This window comes from Primulina huaijiensis, chromosome 17, assembly GCF_012295235.1.
Source record: "Primulina huaijiensis isolate GDHJ02 chromosome 17, ASM1229523v2, whole genome shotgun sequence".
Taxonomy (NCBI): Eukaryota; Viridiplantae; Streptophyta; class Magnoliopsida; order Lamiales; family Gesneriaceae; genus Primulina; species Primulina huaijiensis.
Window position 1 is genome coordinate 17,267,515 of NC_133322.1, and position 19,794 is coordinate 17,287,308.

At 38.3% G+C, this 19,794-nt stretch overlaps 3 protein-coding genes across 10 annotated transcripts in view; all 3 read right to left on the reverse strand.

Annotated features, from left to right (window-relative positions):
- Positions 1-469: 469 nt before the first annotated feature.
- On the reverse strand, positions 470-3,601 carry LOC140963029 (uncharacterized). Of its 8 annotated transcripts, none has more exons than XM_073422240.1 (7): positions 3,353-3,596; positions 2,981-3,069; positions 2,466-2,607; positions 2,190-2,304; positions 1,830-1,944; positions 881-1,702; positions 470-762 (listed from the first exon to the last, which is right to left on the reverse strand). In XM_073422240.1, the coding sequence occupies exons 2-7, from the start codon at positions 2,981-2,983 to the stop codon at positions 538-540; spliced, it is 1,422 nt and encodes a 473-aa protein (XP_073278341.1). In that variant the 5' UTR covers positions 2,984-3,069; positions 3,353-3,596; the 3' UTR covers positions 470-537. The 8 variants fall into 8 exon arrangements, with proteins under 8 accessions (XP_073278341.1, XP_073278338.1, XP_073278343.1 ...); XM_073422237.1 differs by having other exon boundaries at positions 2,466-2,619; XM_073422242.1 differs by lacking the exon at positions 2,981-3,069 and having other exon boundaries at positions 881-1,654; positions 2,466-2,619; positions 3,353-3,601.
- A 5,626-nt stretch (positions 3,602-9,227) lies between these two features.
- On the reverse strand, positions 9,228-11,408 carry LOC140962657 (uncharacterized). Its single transcript, XM_073421607.1, has one exon. The coding sequence runs from the start codon at positions 11,406-11,408 to the stop codon at positions 9,228-9,230; it is 2,181 nt and encodes a 726-aa protein (XP_073277708.1).
- Positions 11,409-19,091: 7,683 nt separating this feature from the next.
- The window catches only part of LOC140962658 (chlorophyll a-b binding protein CP29.2, chloroplastic-like), a 1,248-nt gene continuing 545 nt past the window's right edge, over positions 19,092-19,794 (reverse strand). Inside the window, exon 2 of the mRNA XM_073421608.1 lies at positions 19,092-19,620. Within this exon, the coding sequence (XP_073277709.1) occupies positions 19,213-19,620 (408 nt within the window). The 3' untranslated portion in view covers positions 19,092-19,212. The remainder of the gene's footprint in view (positions 19,621-19,794) is intronic.

The window sequence follows — 19,794 nt, forward strand, 5'->3', positions numbered from 1 at the left end:
AATTTAAATTTCTTAATAAATTTGAAATTGAATTTATTTAATTTAAAGTAAGAATAAGATGAATGAGTGGACAACGGGACCTAAAAATAATGAGTGTGAATGTTAAAATGAATGTGGGAGAATAGATGTGTTAATGTAATGTGTATGTAGCATGTGGACCCTATGATTTTTGATGAGGTGGTGGGTGTTAGGTGCTCTTATAGAAATGAGGAATCACATAGTAGGATGTGACAAAAGATCAATGAGAAAGGTCATTCTGGCTATTTGAGAAATAGTGATATATATATTGATTAGCAAAGATACATGCACCTCACAATAATGGCCACTTTTTGAAATTTACACAATCCTCATTCACTGTTTCTTTAATTGCTTCGAGTACAGAGCTGCATATGTTCTTGTTCCGGAGCCGCTCACTGCATAATGATATAATAATAGTCTTCTGATACGGCAAAGGATCATCACCTAAAAATACATGTCCAAATGCAATATTTTCACTCTTTAATAAATCATATATTCATATTTCAGCAGTTCCCAAATTTACTGGCTTGAGGCGGTTGAGTGTTTACTATCAATGGAAACACTGTCCTCTGTCTCACTCCCATCAAGAAAGCGCGAACTGTTATATATGCTGGACTTGAAACTGTCACTGCTCGATGTTAGAGGCGATTCTGTTTTACTAGCTGAAGCATATTTAGCAGAGACAGAAGATAAAACACGAGTTGCTAAGGTGTGCAAGTCGTCGGGAATGGTTAGTCTGATTTCCTGTCCATGGAAACCGATCATCAGTGAGCCAATAGAAAGAATTATGCAGACTCTGTTTGGGATAGTTTCGAATGATTAGGAGTTCATTGAGAATTCGTTATGCTAAATGTAAACATACCATATGCCTTATAGCCATGTCTAGAGACTTTTTCGAGAGTGATCTTCCGAAGCCCGAATTATCATGGGAGGATTTCTTGGAGTTATCATGAGATGAGTGTTCATTTTGTTTGGGTGGAGCTAGTTTCCTCATGTTTACTACTCTTTCAACCATTTTCGAACCTATCAATACAGGATTCACATCATCGTCCCTGTTGTTATGTCCTCGACTTCTTGATTGTATCATGCTCCCATTTTTGTGAGCAGTATTAGTAATTGGAGTGCGTAATTTAGCAGGAGAGCATGAGTTTTGTCTTCGTTTTCCATTACGAGACAAATTAGAAGCATGTCCATTCGGCCTTCCCCTGGACGCTGATACTGTCCTTTTAGGCATCAGAATTTTCGGATTTTCAGAGGCATCATGTGACAAAGAGAGAATCTCTGAGGGGTTCAATCCTTGATTTTTCATAGTCGCGGAGCCCATTTTTCTCACAGAACCAGATAGACCAGAAGTGGTCAATGCAGCGGCTGGTTTGTATGTAGGTGCAGTAGACCTCGGTACAGGCTTTGAACTGACTGGCATAGATGGCCTGCCAACCGGGGTTGAAGAGCGTGGTGTGGTTCTTACAGGAGTAGAGGAGCTCGACTTAGCGGACGTTGGCTTGGAAGAAAGTAGTGTTGGTTTGGAAGTAGTTGTGGAAGCACGAGAAGGCGTCGATTCTGCAGGCAGGGCTGATTTTCCTCTATTTGGTGTTGTTGCTCTAGGGGTCTTTCTTTGATCACCTGATGATAAAGGCTTTTTATTTGCAGAAGTAACACAGTCAGTACTGTTGGGTCCAGACCACTTCATCAAATAGAAAACGTTATAGCACCATAAAGCACGAAAAATATCGATACAAAATCTTAGAATCATGTCAAACCAACTGTTTGCAATATAGAAACGTTAAAAAAAGCTCACATTCAATACTTGCCTCAGATTTCAGTGCCATGCCTCCACCATTTGTAATTTCGGTTAAACTCGGCTCCGAATCTTTTACTTCCAACGCATCCGAAGGATGTAAAGTGGAATCGGGTTGTGCATAAAGCCTGAGAGAGGTTCAATGTTAGCATCAGACACGAGAAACAGGACACCGTAAGGCTAATATGAGCAATACAATATATTTATAAATATCTCAGATTCATCTTCGAAAAATGCCAAGACATCATTATGTAAGATGCAAATTGAGAACTTGAAAACATGATTTGATATTGAAAGACAATTCAAGAAGACAAGAATCCCAAGAAATGAGGCGAAAGCCAGAGGGAATTTGATGAGAAAGTAAAAGTTTTACGAATCATAATCATTCTCATCAATCTCCAAATTGTGGGAATTTTCATCCGCTGCACTCTGAACAATCTCGAGCTCTAAACCGTTTGATTCCAAAACGGGGCCATCCGACTTTTGCTCTGCACACAAGTTAGTTTAAACCACATGAACAAAAATCTTGATCTCATATCATAGTAATCAACACAAAAGAAATGTGATTAACTGATAATGATGAGACAAACACAGAAAAAAAAATCTACGAATTACGACAAAAATTAGGATTAAACCAAGATCAGAGTACCTGCTGAGTCATCAAGTTCATCAGAGTCCTTAATAAGATGTTCACTCCTCTCTTTTTCAACGTTCCGCACTCCCAAAAAAATAGCCAGATCTTCATCCACTTCCCTCATAACCATCGCAAGATTTCTGTTTTGTGGCCTAAACTGTACGGATGCCTACATTTTCCAAAGAAATTAAATCAAAGTACATGCAAATCATCCCAACTATCTTATCTTTTGATCAAATCCATTCGCTAAATACATAAAGCAACAGAAAAAGGTTCAAAAGTTAGTCATTTAACATAATTGCATATAAGATCACATATGAGTAAATATGAGTGTAATTCCATGAGGTGCGCTAACATTAGCCATTCGATTCGAGCCCGTCCCGAATTTTCACCTGATCTTGTGAAAGCTTGTGAGCCAACTCTTGAACATTTCACGAATGTATATTGATTGATACCAAGAACAATTTAAAAAGTGATAAAATTAATTCTCGTTTATAAATTGCTGTCATTTAAAAAATCTATCAACTCACCATTACTTAACACAGTATCAGATCACTTGCAAATCTATCTGGATGAGCTGGTTGAGTAGGAAGCTCCCTTCGTTTACACATAATAATGGCTATGCATAAGTGAAGCAAAATCCAGGAAAAATACTTTTTTTTTAAAAATTTAGATTTTCTGATCATTCTCACAAGAAACACAAATATTTACCACACCATTCAAACCAAACACAAGTGCCGCAAACCCATCTGACATTTCGATCTAAACTATCCAAAGATTCCAACTTTATCACAGATGGTAACCTCAGAAAAGTTCCCACAAACCAAGAAACACCCACCACAGTCATCAAGACAGATAAAAAGAAAGTCGGAAAACAAACACAGACAATGTTAAGCACTTACATCCATTGCTATCGAAACAGACAGATTATGGATGGAAAAAATTGCAGAGAGATTGCAAGAATGAAAGAGGATTGCTATTCAGTTTGTAGTTTTACGGTGGATATTGGCTCTCACAGACTGGGTTTTTTTGTATTTTTCAGATGATTTAGATTTTTTTTTTCTCTCGACAGGGATAGGAACGCTAGAATGTGAGAAAAACAAAGAAAAGGGAAGGAAGTTCATGAATAAGGGGACTCTTGCTTGATTCTTCTGTGCAATGGGACACTCCGTTTTAATTACATCTTTTTAGAATTAAAAAAAAACCATTCAAGTGAAGATTTGAAAATCAGTTCACCCTCACATCCATGTTTAAAAAATCTTTAATTTAATTAATATAATATAGTTCCTAAATTATATATGTTTTTCTTCAATTATATTAAAAGTTTTTGTAGATCCTGCTTTATTTATATTCTTTTATTTTATGATTAAGGTTTTGAAAGTCTACATATGCAGAAATTATGGTTTTAATTAATGTTAAATCATTGTCAATATATGATTAATAGTAAAAAGGATACAAGGTAAGTGTGGTATTCTCATTTTCAAAATAGTGGTAATCCATCTCGTCTCGATTATTAGATTTTCTTTTTTCCACACAAATTAAGAAAAAAATTTGGAAAAATAAAATATATATAGACTTTTCATTTTAACTCTATTTTATTCATTTTAAAAAAATATTGTACGTTTTTCGTTACGGGTATATTAGTAAAAGAGTTCAAAAATATTGCTAAATATAGCATATGAGTATATATTTGGGACAATTAAAAAATAGGTAGTAGTTTCTAATATTTTTTTAGATTATTCGGATAGGTGATTTATTGATTAAATCACATTCTAAATTTGGAGTATCTACAACGTTTAAATTTGACATTAAACTTTGGTCTATGTGACTTTTTATTCATGCCAAATATATACAATAATTAATATTTGTGGGTCGTGACACGTGAGAAGTGTGTGGTCTTTAGCAAAAAAATGAGTAAGAAATATGTTTTTTTTAAAAAATAAAATTAAAGTTATCGATTTTTTCTTGAAAGAAAAAGGTTTTCAATTTTTGAAATTGAAATGTTATGATTAAAAAAAAAAGGATATAAAGAGAAATGTGGAACAAGAAGTTAAGCGATTAAAAAGAATTTTTGAAATTATGAAAAATTTTACAAAAAATATCAAAAGTTAGTCGTTTTAGAGGTTTAATTTTAATTGATAGGGTATATCACTTGGCTCATGGATAAGATGATAAAATATTCATGATATAAAAATGATAAATCAATATAATTTGATAAATAATGACGCATCACACTAATCATTTATAAAATTTGAGCCAAAAATTTGATAAAACTAAGATGAATAATCGATCAATGTCTTATTCTACAGACTAAATTGTATCATATTGTATGCGAGTTAATTGAATCAAATATTATTATAGCGGAATGTTAAATACTTTATCACAATTACACAGTTTTTAAAGATTTTTTTTACCCTTTTTATATTTATTTTTCAAAAAAACACGTAGTCCCAAAACAGACAATATTTAAATCTGAATAAATCAATTTAAACACATAATTTTTTTTTAAAAAATAAGACAATACTAATTACAAAAAAAGAAGTTTATTATTCTAAATTTGAAATTTGTGCAAAGTCATATGTCATGTGCCCAATTCTCCTCATAATGGCCAACTTTGGACAAGAATTCATAGTTTCAAAATTCCATTATAAAGTTGGTCTTTATCGACTATTTGTCTATAATAGTAAAATACACATTTTTTGCAAACAAAAAAAAAGGGGGTGGGGGGCTAAAGCAACAATTTGAAAAGCATGCTCTTTTGTTCCTAGATTAAAATTTCTTTTTTTTTAAAAAAAAATCGTCCATTTAAATATTTATTTTTAAAAAATTCATAGTATATGTTTATTAAAAAGGGGAATTGATATGAAAATTTCTCCGTCCATTCGAATTCATAATATTTTTAATTTTGGGGGACACCTACTCATCACCAATGCTGCTAATTGGAATCCCCAATGGGGCAATTATTTGATAGAGAGAATATAATAATTCTGTTTGCACAATATTTGGTATTTGCGGGCGTGCCAGGTGCGAAGATGCACCGATTTGTGTGAAAAACAGTAAAAATCTAACTTCTAACTATCAAACGAAAGCGAATCCTAAATTCGATCGTCGGTTCTAATCTCCTAAACTAATATAACGCCAAAAAAGAAGAAAACTACTGGAATTTGAGGAATAAACCCCTGACATTGTTTATATTTTCAATAAACCGTAGGAATTTACAAGACATAAAAATAAAACATATAAAGTTGTTGAAATCTAAAACGAGAGAATGCTAGGAATATACTGGAACGATTAAAAACTAGTGCTTGAAGATTGAATTTTTGCAGAGAGTATTTTGCAGATCTTTGTCTGTGTAGAGTTGAGTCGTGTTCCCTCTGTCTGTTTGCCGATCCCTTCATTTTCTTCACTGTGCGGTTGCGTGTAGTTTCTCTCCACTCCCCCATGAGCCCATGATCTTTCTCACTACTCTCTCACGATATGTTCCTGTCTTCCCACGATCAGCGCTTTGTGGTTGGTTGGTCTTGATAGAAATTAGGCTGCTCATTTGACGGGCCATAATTTAATTGGGCTTGTAATTAAATTGGGCTTCCATAATTAATTATTTTTAGCCCAAACAAATTCTTTGAAATTTTTTTTAAAAAAAATACATGTGAGGGAAGTTGGAGATGCTAGGGAGGTGTATCAAATATGTACGTGTTAGGTTCAAGGATTCGTCACCATAAATGGATTGGCTTTCGTTTTTCAATTACTATTCTAACAATATATTGCACGTTCCGAAAAATTGTTTATGTTACGACGAATGTACAATCTATATTTTATTAGAATCATGATTATGAGTTCGAATATCTTCATTTGTATATTCATTNCCTTCCTCATCCTTGTAGTCAAAGAACTACTTTTCTGTAGTCTTTTCCACCCAAAGAGAGATTGGGTAGCTAATAACCTCAAAGTGCTTCTTGACCAGACTCTTCAACCTGCATTCCTCAAGGTATTCAAGCTGGTCCTCTTTTAGATCTCCCCATGTTTTCACAGGGAGCATATCTGGTAACAGTGAATGAGCCACTAGCTTGGGACTCCCATACATATTGCTCATCATCATTATGTTTAGTATTTACAGTAACCTTCTCAGCAACCAAGTAAGCTGAGTAGAAACCAACACCAAGCTTAACTCCCCGTCGACCATGACCAGTATCGTCAATCCCTACCAGGTAAATGCTGCATCTTACGTTAGTTGTTCCAACCAAGAAGTTACTTTACTCACCATTGCGCCTTAATGGTGTTTGTGAAATTTTCCCAAAGAAAAATACATTAAAATTTTTGTTGTTTTCATTCTTGGCGAGACCGACACCCCAACCGCCGTGGCTCCCCGGTTCACCACTGCTTCTATCGGAATCTACTCGCCGTCTCCTTTGGCTGTTGCTTCTGGATTGTCCACCGGAGTTCAATTGGGTTTTAGTTTTTGCTTCCATGCAAGAGAGAACACTACTCCCTTCTCGAGCCATGGTTTTGCGACTACCACGGCCAAACAAAATTTCTTTTCGGTTGTTTCCGCTTCTTCCACAGCTATTGGTAACATCTCTCCATTTTTCTCGAGCGCTATGTGATGCTATTCGGTTCCCTGAAATTTCTTGTTGTCTTGATTGGAGTATACTATTTACTTCTTTCTGCTTTGTATGATTAACCTTGAGACACTTTGACTCTCCTGGAGAAATTTGAGGGAATGACGACTGGTTTTGCAACAATATTGATCACTGTCATGTTACTCTATGTTATTTCCACGTTGGCTCTTTGTAGATGTTTACATGCCACTGTCCTTTGTTTCTTTGCTAGTGTCGGTTCCTGTGGGGAGTTGGGTGGTTTTGTGCACCCCACCGACAAACGACTGATTCAAGCCATGTGTTGGCATAGCTCCTCGCTAGATCATTGGCTCTCTTGTTTAATGAACATGCATATGACCATGAATTGGCAACCAAGAGGTAACTCTAATATTTTCTTTGTGTGTTGCACATCACTTGGGTCACATCCCCCAACCCAAGCAGCCATTTGCATGCATTGCACTTCAGTCGGATCCCTTTCCCGCATACACGTATATGCATTTGCACTTCAGTCGGACCCCTTTCCCACATACACGTCTATGCATTTTCACTTCAGTCGGGCCCCTTTCCCGCATACACGTCTACTTATTGTTTTTGCATGCGGTGATTCCGCTTCATAGTTGTTAACTGTTGGATTGGTGTTGTGGTTGTTGGGTGCTGGATGTGGAACGACTGTGGATTTGTACGGGGTGTTGTGTATTGGATGTTTAACCCACCTCACTTCTTCAAGCAAAACCATAGGTTGGCTTTAAAACTCTCCGCTCGCGATTATTTCCTCTCCTGATTCCTTATTGAGACAAAATGAATTCAATGTGATAAAATTTGGCCTATTGGCCAACTTTAATTGATCTTTCTTGTTTTTTGAATCATAACCACCAAATATTTACATTAGTGGACCTACGGCCTACTTAAAACAAAATTTTACATCATGAAGCTAAAAATCGTACAAAATGGCTGGATAGCCTATTTCTATACCAAAGTCCACTTCTGGTTCCTCTCGGGGTTCGCATAACGCCCTCGTTTTCTTCTGCTCTTCTTTTGTTACTCGTTGTTCCGCTCGGTGAGCTCAACTCCCTGCTCGGGGTATTTCTTTCTTACCATATTCCAAGTGGCCGGAAGGCCTACTTCATGGTTGTCACTGCACATGCAAACAATCAATTTATATAATGGCGGTACGGACTACTTCACCATGATTTCTCGTACAATAAGAACATTAGAAATATCGACCGAATGCATATATAATAAGTGGCCATAAGGCCGACTCCCTGCTGAAACAAAGGGCCTTCAAAATAATGAAAGTGGTTTACAGTCCCACTTTCTTCGATCATTGTTTAAACATAAACAACATATATTTATTTCAGTGGCCCTAAGGCCTACATCACATGACATCTTGAAATAAAGAACTAAACCAATACAAAAGTGGCCCTAAAGGCCAACTCCCCGATGGATATTAGCCTCTCTGTTCGCCTCACTCGCTCGCTTTTTCTACTTCTTCCCTCATACTTGGAAAATACGGCTTGAGATACTTGCCGTTTATGCATCTCTTGTGTGGATGACCATCTAAACTTGACAGCCAATATGCATTTCCGTCTAACATCTTATGTATCTTGAATGGTCCCTCCCAGTTGGGAGACCATTTGCCCAGCTCCCTATCCTTTGTTCCTAATGGCAGTATGGCCTTCCACACTATTTCTCCTTCATGGAAGCTTTTCTTGTTAACTCTTTTGTTGTAGTTTCTCGCCACCTTCTGTTTCTGTATCAACAGAGCATTGTATGCTTGGATTCTCAGCTCGTCTAGTTCTTCTAACTCCATGCTCATTGCTTCATTATAATGTTCAAGGGAAAGTTCATTTTGTCTTGCCACTCGCATTGATGGCACCATGATCTCTAATGGGAGCACTGCATCGTGGCCAAAGGTAAGGGAAAAAGGGCTCACTCCAGTGGCGGTCCTCTTGGATGTTCTGTATGCCCACAAAGTTTCTGATAATAGCCGTGGCCAATCCCTGGGATTCTCTTCCATCATTTTCTGCAGAATTTTTATCAAAATTTTGTTCGATGCTTCGGCCTGTCCGTTGGATTGTGGGTAATGGGGGGATGAGTTTATCAATTTGATTCCATAGTCTTCTGCAAATTCCCTCATATTTGAGCCCGTGAACATAGTTCCCTGATCCGTGGTCAATGACTATGGAATTCCAAATCTATGAATACTATTCTCTTTCACAAAGTTAATGACATCCCCTTGCTCCGCTTTCTTCAAAGGCACCGCTTCTACCCATTTGGTGAAAAAATCTGTAGCCACAAGGATGAATGAGTGGCCTTTAGATGATGCGGGGTAGATTTTCCCTATTAAGTCCATGGCCCAGCCCCTGAACGGCCATGGTTTGACAACGCTGTGGAGTTCATCCGCCGGAATTCTTTGGATGTTCCCGTGTTTCTGACATGGTTGGCATCCCTTAGCGTATTTGATGCAATCTTTCAGGATGGACGGCCAATAGTAGTCATACCTCCTTATCAACCATCTTATCTTTACTCCAGATTGATGCGCTCCACATACTCCCTCATGAACTTGCTTCATGATCTCCAAAGCCTCTGGAAAACCTATGCATCTGAGGAGCAAACCATCCAAACCTTTCCTGTACAAATCTCCCTCCACTAAGACGTAATTCAGAGCTCTCATTTTTAATCCATGTGGAATATCTCTCCTAGTTGATTCTAACACCTGTTTTATATCATCCCTCCAGTCACTAGCTAAGTTTATATCCAAATTGACCGTGTCTACCTGAATTCCCCTTTGCTGGATTGAAGGGTGGTTTTTCTTCTGGATCAACACTAGTCTGTGTGTAAGTTCTGGAGATATCTTCAATCCCGAAGTAACCTGTGCCAATTCGTCAGCCTCCCAATTTTCTTGTCTTGGGACTTGTATTAATGACACTTCCTCGAAATCATCTAGAAGTTGGGATGCCGCGGTATAGTATGGAGCCAAGGACAAACTTGTGCATTTGAACTCCCCTGACAGCTGTTTGAGTACCAGCTGAGAATGCCCTGATATTAACAATTCCCTCGCCCCTAAATCTTTCAGAATTTCTAATCCAATGACCAGTGCTTCGTATTCCGCCTGATTGTTGGTGCATGGAAAACCCAAATTAAAGGATAGAGCGGTTTTCACACTTCTTGGGGAGGTGATCACAATACCAGCTCCGGCTGCTGTTTCTGTACTTGATCCATCAAACTTCAACTCCCATGGTCGAACATCTATTCCACAAACCGGAAAACCAACCTGCTCTTCAATAGACTCATTAAGTGAAGGATGATCAGCTAAAAAATCGGCTATAGCTTGGCCCTTTACTGATTTTTGGGGGTAGTAGATCAATGTAAACTCGGCCAATGCTAAAGACCATTTGCCAATATGCCCAGAGAGGATGGGTCTATTATGCATATATTTAATCAAATCGGTTTTAGTCACCACAAACACTCTTGATTGAATCAAATAATGTCTTAACTTAGTACATGCGTAATACAATGTTAAGCATAGTTTTTCAATCACAGAGTACTTTACCTCTACTGGAGTAAGGAATCTACTCAAATAATAGATGACTTGCTCATTTCTTTCGTGATTGTTTTGAACTAGTAAACATCCAATTGACTCATGGGCAGCAGAGATATATAATTTAAGGGGCATTCCATACCTTGGAGGCATAAGAACAGGTGGATTGGATAAATATCCCTTTACCACATCAAAAGCTTTCTGATGTGAATCTTCCCATTTGAACTCCCTACTGTCTTTGAGCTTCAACAACTGTGAAAACTCTTTGGTCTTCCCTGCAAGGTTAGAGATAAAACGCCTCAAGTAATTTACTTGCCCAAGGAAGCGTTGCAACTCTTTCTTGTTCCTAGGCGGATTTGCTTTCATAATAGCTTTGGCTTTGTTTTTATCCACTTCAACTCCTCTCTGATGTACCAGAAATCCCAAAAAGTTTCCTGCTTTCACACCAAAGGCACATTTCAATGGATTTAACTTTAACTCATGTTGCCTCATTCTTTGGAAGCTCCTCCTCAAGCGTTCAACGTTATCGGCAGCTTGTTTGGATTTCACAACAATATCGTCTATATATACTTCAATATGCTGTCCTATCATATCATGAAAGATTGAGTTCATAGCCCTTTGGTACGTGGCCCCTGCGTTTTTCAGCCCGAATGGCATGACAAGCCATTCAAACGTACCAACAGCTCCTGGACATCTGAATGCAGTTTTGTGAGTGTCACTTTCTGCTATTTTAATCTGGTTGTAGCCCGAGAACCCATCCATGAAAGACAACAGCTCATGCCTAGCCACTGAATCAATCAACATGTCAGGTATCGGCATTACGTACACATCTTTGGGAGTTGCACAGTTCAAATCTCGAAAGTCAATGCATATTTTGATCTTGCCGTTCTTTTTCATGACTGGCACAATGTTCGAAAGCCATTCGGTATATCTGATTGGCTTTATAAACTTGGCCCTCAACAGTTTCTCGACTTCCTCTTTTACTTTCAACTCGACTTCTTTCGACATGCGACGATGACTGTTGAAATGGTTTGAATCCATCTTTGAGTGGAAGTCGGTGTTCGACCAATTTCCGGTCCAACCCTGGCATGTCATCATAACTCCATGCAAAACAATCTCTGTATTCTTTCAGCACACTGATCAGATCTTGCTTCAACTGCTCTTCCAGTAGCTTACTCACATATACTACTTTTGGATTCTCCAGCTCCCCCAAGTTAATCTCTTCCAATGGATCTTGCACTTCGTGTTGGCCATCTTCCATTTGAGATGGCGCCATCAACAATTCATCAACTTGGAGCTCATCCTCTTCGTATTCTTCTTCTTGAACAACCTCAGTTCCATAGGTGTCCCATGCTTCCTCTTTCCCTAATTTGTCCAGGACTTGCTGCGCATGCGCCTTCCATATGGAGGTTGCAGCTACCTCCTTTTCTTTTTGGTTCAAGTCAATCATCAATCTCCTCAATCAGCGGCTGAATTATCGGCCTAGGCGGCACGATAACAGTAGGCTTGAGGATTCTTTCTAACACCGAGCTTGGAGTCGGTGTTTGCATGTACAATGGATTTTCTTTCTTGCTGTTGCTACGAATTTTGATAGGCCCGAAATCCCCATTGTAATATCTGGCCTCCACTGCACTTGCACTTGTTTGGAACGGCTGTCCATCCGCTTCTACAACCTCCACATCATCCCCTTTCCAAAATAACAACAGTTGGTGCATTGAAGATGAAATGCACTGGTTTGCATGGATCCAATCTCTGCCTAACAACGCTTGGAAGTTGGCGGAGGAGTTTACCACGAAAAATGCACATAAAGACGACATGCTTCCTACAGTAACATCAGCGGGGAATACTCCAATGGTCTTGGTGGTTTCCCCGGTAAACGCAGCAACAGAAACCTCAGTAGGAATCTAATCTTCTTCGGTTTTGCCCAAATTTCTTAACATTCTTACTGGAAGAACATTCACAGCTGAGCCATTGTCAATCAAAACCCTAGACACTGGTTTCCCATTGACATGGGACTTGATGTACAACGGCCTTATGTGCTTGGTCATGGCCAGTGTAGGTTTTTCAAGTATCACCTGCTTAGGATTACTTGGGTGGTCTTCCTTTATAATCACTCTTGAACTACCTTCAGGGAGCTTATTTGCATGCTCTTCCTTTGACACTGACTCCTGGGACATCAACTCCCCAATCTCTTCTTCCATCATTTTAAATCTCTCGGGTAATATCACCACTCCTGTGGCACAATCCACAGTGATGTGAAACTCTACAACGCAAAAATTAATTGTTTTTCTTTTTTGATCATCCTCTTCGCTTAACAAATCATCATCATCCTCTACCAACTTATCCTCAGTCGCCGATCTTCCAAACTTGGATTTACTCCCCACTGGATTCATGGAGACTGGAACATCAATTGTGGGTTCATTTCTCAACTTAGCGGACTCCTCTCTTCTTGCAATAGCTCTTTCCCTCAACAGCCGTCTCTTTTGAGTCCTAGTCGGTGGCCTAGGGAACTTTTTGTGTTGGGCCACTATCCAAGATTCACTGAACTCCCCTCTAGCTGGAAGGACGTATCTGGGCCTTGCTGTCCTACTCTCAATCATTTTTCCTTTTGAGATTTCATATGCACGCCGCTCTCTGCCTTGATCAGCTGATATTTTCCTGGTTTCCACCCTTCGTGACTCAACTTCATATGCATTTCTCATGTCCGAATACCTTTGGTGCTGATTGCGAGATGACTCCCCTCTAAACCATTGACTCTCCACCACTGGTCTTTCGAGGAAATGTTGGTTCCTCGGCCTAGAGGCCGCGGATTCGCCAACATTTCTGGTTACACGCTGCTGAACTGTTCTTAGTCGATCGGTATTATATCCTCCAGTGGCTTCATACAATTGACCCTTAGGGATCCAGCATTTTTTGATTATTCGGTCTTTCACTGCAAAGGATCGGCTTCTTTTTTCATTGAGAATATCTCTCAAATCTGTCACATTCACATTAACTAAAGCTACTGGAGGAAAAGGATCATCATCCACCGCCATAGACTCCTGTTTGTTAGGGAATTTCACGACTCCCTTGTTAATCCTGTCTTGCAAAATGTTCTTGAACACCCAACAAGACTTAGTAGCGTGATTGTAGGAGTTGTGGTACTTACAATACTCTCGTCCCTTCAGCTCTTCGGCGGGTGGCATCCTGTGATCAGGTGGGAATGTGATGAATTTTTCTTTTACCAAGAAATCAAAAACTTCCTCGGTCTTTGACACATCAAATGTATACTGCATTTCTTTGGGGAGTTGGGAGCTATTCTTCTTTTCAAGTTCAGCTGGCTTCTTTTTTAGCTGGGGAACTGTGCAAGAACCAGCTGATCGAATTTCTGCCAATGCCACATCTTCCACCTCCTGATAATAAGACCCCATAACAGTTTTCTTCTTGTATGACTCTTCCCGCAATAGTTCTTCGTATTCAGCCACTTTGGCAGCTAGCTCAAAGAAATCCCTGAACTCCATACCCTGGAATTTCTTCCTTAATTCAAAATCCAGCCCTTTTTGTGCCATCTTCACGAACTCGGTCTCTTGTAGGAACACCTTACACCTGTTTTTCATCTTTTTGAACCTGTCGATAAAAGACTCCACAGATTCTCCTTTCTTTTGGGTTATTCTGGACAAATCGGCAATACACACTTCTGGCTCTGTTCTATAGAATTGGATGTGAAATTGTCTTTCCATCTCTTGCCAACTCATCACTGAATTTCTGGGGAGTGAAGCGTACCATGCAAATGCAGTCCCTGTGAGAGAATTCGGGAATAGCCGCAACTTTAAATTGTTGAAATTCTCCAAGTTGGCTAACTCCCCGCACTGGATGGTAAACCTGGCTATATGTTCCATGCTGGACTGGCCATCTTCCCCAGATAATAGACTGAAGTCATGAACTCTATAACCCCTTGGGTACGGGTTATTCACGTATATATAGTCCGGATATGGTTTGTGGAACTCTGGGCGGTCTATCTGCCTTAAAGCCGGCCCATATAGCTCTTGAACAGTCTCTCTCACTATTTCAGGATCAATCCCGTGGATGTTCCGAGCTAGGAATTGGTGATGATAGTAATTTGCCCCCCGAGCCTGAAACCCTGCATTTAAACCAATACTACCTCCTGGGAAGCCCCCATCTATTCCTTGATAATCCATCTGTGACATATCTTCATATGCTCCCGGTTGATACAGAGGATTTGTCACGCTGTAAACCTGAGTAACAGGATGCTTCGAACTCCCCACTCCATGAGCACGTGGATATGGCAGAGCCCTCCCTCCTAAGGTTTCTTCTCTCCTGTGAGGTGGTGTATACCTTCTTTCTGGCTGATTTGGGAGAGTAAATTCCGGGCGGCGAGGATCACCGGCCCTTGAGTTTCCTACTCCCTGCTCAGATTCATGCACTTGGTTGCTTCCCTGACCAGTTTCTTTGACAGCGGTATTTTGTTCTCCTTGAAGAGACTGACTTGGTTTAATAAAAAGGGTCTTCAAATAGTCGGCCATCGCTTTAGACAATGCCAGTTAGATTTCCTCAATCTTTATGGCAGTCAGTTCTTCCATCACCTTGTTTGAGACTTGGTCGTACGTAGTAGGAATATGCAGATCCACTTCTTCAGCATGTGGTTCAACAGTAGGTTGCTCTGGCTGTGGAACCTGAGTTCCCTCTTGATTAGCCAGAGATTCCCCGCTCTCCTGAGTGACGTTTTCTTTTCTTCTTGGCGGCATAGTGCGGTCCCACCGGGCGTGCCAAAAATATGTTTGCACAATATTTGGTATTTGCGGGCGTGCCAGGTGCGAAGATGCACCGATTTGTGTGAAAAACAGTAAAAATCTAACTTCTAACTATCAAACGAAAGCGAATCCTAAATTCGATCGTCGGTTCTAATCTCCTAAACTAATATAACGCCAAAAAAGAAGAAAACTACTGGAATTTGAGGAATAAACCCCTGACATTGTTTATATTTTCAATAAACCGTAGGAATTTACAAGACATAAAAATAAAACATATAAAGTTGTTGAAATCTAAAACGAGAGAATGCTGGGAATATACTGGAACGATTAAAAACTAGTGCTTGGAGATTGAATTTTTGCAGAGAGTATTTTGCAGATCTTTGTCTGTGTAGAGTTGAGTCGTGTTCCCTATGTCTGTTTGCCGATCCCTTCATTTTCTTCACTGTGCGGTTGCGTGTAGTTTCTCTCCACTCCCCCATGAGCCCATGATCTTTCTCACTACTCTCTCACGATATGTTCCTGTCTTCCCAGGATCAGCGGTTTGTGGTTAGTTGGTCTTGATAGAAATTAGGCTGCTCATTTGACGGGCCATAATTTAATTGGGCTTGTAATTAAATTGGGCTTCTATAATTAATTATTTTTAGCCCAAACAAATTCTTTGAAATTTTTTTTAAAAAAAATACATGTGAGGGAAGGTGGAGATGCTAGGGAGGTGTATCACATATGTACGTGTTAGGTTCAAGGATTCGTCACCATAAATGGATTGGCTTTCGTTTTTCAATTACTATTCTAACAATATATTGCACGTTCCGAAAAATTGTTTATGTTACGACGAATGTACAATCTATATTTTATTAGAATCATGATTATGAGTTCGAATATCTTCATTTGTATATTCATTTTTTATAAATAAATTTATATCGCTACAAATTTACTCATTTCATGTATATGGAGACTCAGGTGCGTCAAAGCCTACACAAGAGTGTGAAAACATAGACACCTTGAGCAAGTGCTGTTGAGACATCGAATTCTCGCACCCAAGACGCAGCGGAAGTTTAAAATTTTTACGTATCGACAATCGAGACGGTGCTTGGGCGTCTTGTGTTTGAAACCATTCATAAGGTGTCTAGAATTTATACATACGCGTGTAAAACGTTGGACTCCAAATTATTCTGATTTTTAAGCGGAGATAGTCTTCCTTGTAATTCTCTACGAACGGAGCTCTGGTTTTGATTGTCTAATCAGGTACATGATCAGAAACTATTTTCCTCGCTTGGATTGCACTAGAAATCGCAAGCAATTTTGCGTTTAGACTATGGCCTTCAAATTTCCAAAATCCGGATACGGTGTAGCGACGACGGCGCGACGGTATAAGGAACCACTTGGCCGAAGTTTTCCTTGATTATACACAATGTGTCCGAGAGCTTCAATGCAAGAGAAGGGAGGGATTTTGTTTGCTTTGTGTGCAAAAACTTGTGTGCAAATTACGACCCTTCATGGTATATATATAGAGTGAGAGTCCTAATCCAATTAGGAGTCCCTCTACCACAAAAACTCCTAGTTCTTGTGGTACTAGAAATCTATATTTCATTATATTGAAACTTCTCATATAATTAATATATATAACGTATTTATTAATTTTTAACAATACATGATACATTAATATCATATATACACATATTTTATATCACCATATAAAATGTGTGTATATATATTAAATTAAATATTATTTAATTTATAAAATTAACTCATTGATTAATTTAATTCTAGATTCCTCTAGAACATTTATGAGAATTTGTACATGTTAGTAGTCACCACTACTAACATAATCATTTAACAAGTAAATTCTCAATTCGGTAAATAAATGATTTCGAACTCATTATAACCTCAATCGACGATCTGAGAGTGCCGATGTATCATTGATACAACTCTTGTTCATATAATGAAAAATGAAATTTTTGAAAATTTCGAATATCAAAATTTTCACTTATCATATTAGCTCGGTGCCAGTTTAGTGAATTCCTTTAACTGTCCCGCTTTAAAAAATCTCAAAACTAGACAAAATAATCCCGTTTTAAAAAATCTCAAAAAAATATTTTATGATATAGAAGATCAGTTTAGGCTTCAACCACATATCATACTCAGAATTTTAAAAATTTAAACTAAAGCTCTGATACCACTTATTTGTCTCAGGTGAGGCATCTTGAAATAAAAATTTGAAAATAAAGAATCAAACTGGACACCAAGATTTACCTAAAAAACCATAAAAATTATAAACGTAAAAACTATGGTCAATATGAAAATAATTTCGCTCAGATATTTTATAGTGTACAACCACTCACTGTATTTTCAAAGAGAACAGGCACTCTCTTACTACATGATAACAAACAACTCACTAATATTATAGAACTAGGCATTTAAATCCTATAAAATGAGAGAATAGAAAACTAAGAAAATAGAGCTCTCTTTGGTTTGTGAACACTAGAAGCCAATTTTCAATTGCATTTGTCTTCAAATTGTACAAATGTGAATGCTGGATGTGAAAGCTTCCAAGCTCATTAAGTGTGTCGAAAAACAATCAGCGTTCACGTTCAACTTGTCACCATTCATATTCAACTTCTCAACACAAAAAGGTAATAAAAACATATCAAGAATCGACACAGATATAGAACTACGAAGTAATAATATTTTGTTAATTAAGCTATAAACCTAAGCAGGCGTTGAAAAGGTCACTGGAAATATGGAGCATTCATTTCGCCAACTCCCCAAATTTTTAGCAATACTTTTTTTCAGTGTATACAACATTAACATCACGATTAACGCAATAACTTGCAAATTTTTTTTACTTGGTGCCGAAGTGATTTATGTGCTAGATAACAGAAATTTTAAGAATGATTTCGGAAATCAATGGAGTTCAAAAACCACTTGCAATGGAAATTTGAGATGTTCTCAGATAAAATCTAAAAATATAATAAAATAGAAAGAATCTAAAATTCATTATTTTACCTTCATTAATAAATACATTGGATCGGTTTGAATGATATTCCTACAACACAATTGAGGAATTAAAAGAATTGAAGCAATCAAAAGCTTCATCTGGATTCCATAGGGGTGATTCTTCGGAAGATTTATTATTTAATTTCTTCCCAAAAGAAAAAAACAATGGGAACCAGACCAAGAATTTACGATAAGAAAACACCTCAGTCAAACGTCGGAAGGAAAAAAATCAATACTCGGATAATTGTACATCACATTACACGGGACTAGGGATGGCAATGAGGCGGACTTCTCATCCTCATCCTTGTCCTCGAATTCCATCCCCACCTGCATACCGATCTCGATCCCCTTTTTTTCCCGAACCCAAAACCGCGAAGATCAACTTCTCATCTCCACTTTCATCTCCGATTCAAAAATATTAATAAGACAAAACGAAGACGGACTTATTATTATCTATTAATATTAATAATAATAATATTATTATTATTAATATTTTAAAAAATATTATTATTATATTATTATTAATACTAATAATATGATTATTTTATTATTGATATTACTTTCAAGATGAGTTTCGGAGATAGAATAATAATCTAATCCATGCCCCGAACTATTTCAGAGATTTTAAAAAATCCCCGAACCCGAACCCAAAAAATTGGATATCCTCGTCCCCGTTTCGGGTTTTTCCCGCAGAGCCTCAAACTTGTGAGGAAAATTGTCATCCCTACACGATACAGGTAACGTTGCCTAGAGATACAGAATTATAAGTTATCGATACAAAACAGGAGTATTACAATCTTTACAAGACAACAATAACCTCGTAATTGTGATTTAACACACGAGGCACGAATTAATTGATTGATTATAGTAGAACTTTAAGAGAAAAATCCGAAAGTGTCGAAAATGGTGGTGTGGAGTGGGTCACTCAAATGGGTAGCCCAGTTGTTAAGTGGGCCTTTGCCAGTGGCAGCGGCCTGCACGGCAAAGCCCAAGAACCCGACCATGGCGAGGCGGGCGTGCTTGATCTCCGCGAGCTGGAGGGTGGCCTTCTTCTCCGGGTCGGACGCGAGGCCCAATGGGTCGAAGTAGGATCCACCCGGATAAAGCCTCTTCTCCGGGTCGAGCTCGGCGTTCCTCTGGAACTCGATGTACCCGATGAGTAACACCTCGATCCAGATCAACGTGGTCATGGAGAATGGGAGTGGTAGCCCAAGATATGAGGATCCATCCACCAATTCAACCTGTGTATAATATAAATATTTACCGTAAAACAGATAATTGAGCTATTTAAATATTTTCATTGCTCGATCAATACATAATTTGATAGGTCAATGATTTTTTTTTTTTTGTTTCAGAAAAACACTATTAACCAACATGTTAACTATTCGATTACAATAAATTGGATCGGTATTATGATGAATTTCAATTGCAACAAGCCGTATTTTCATATATATATA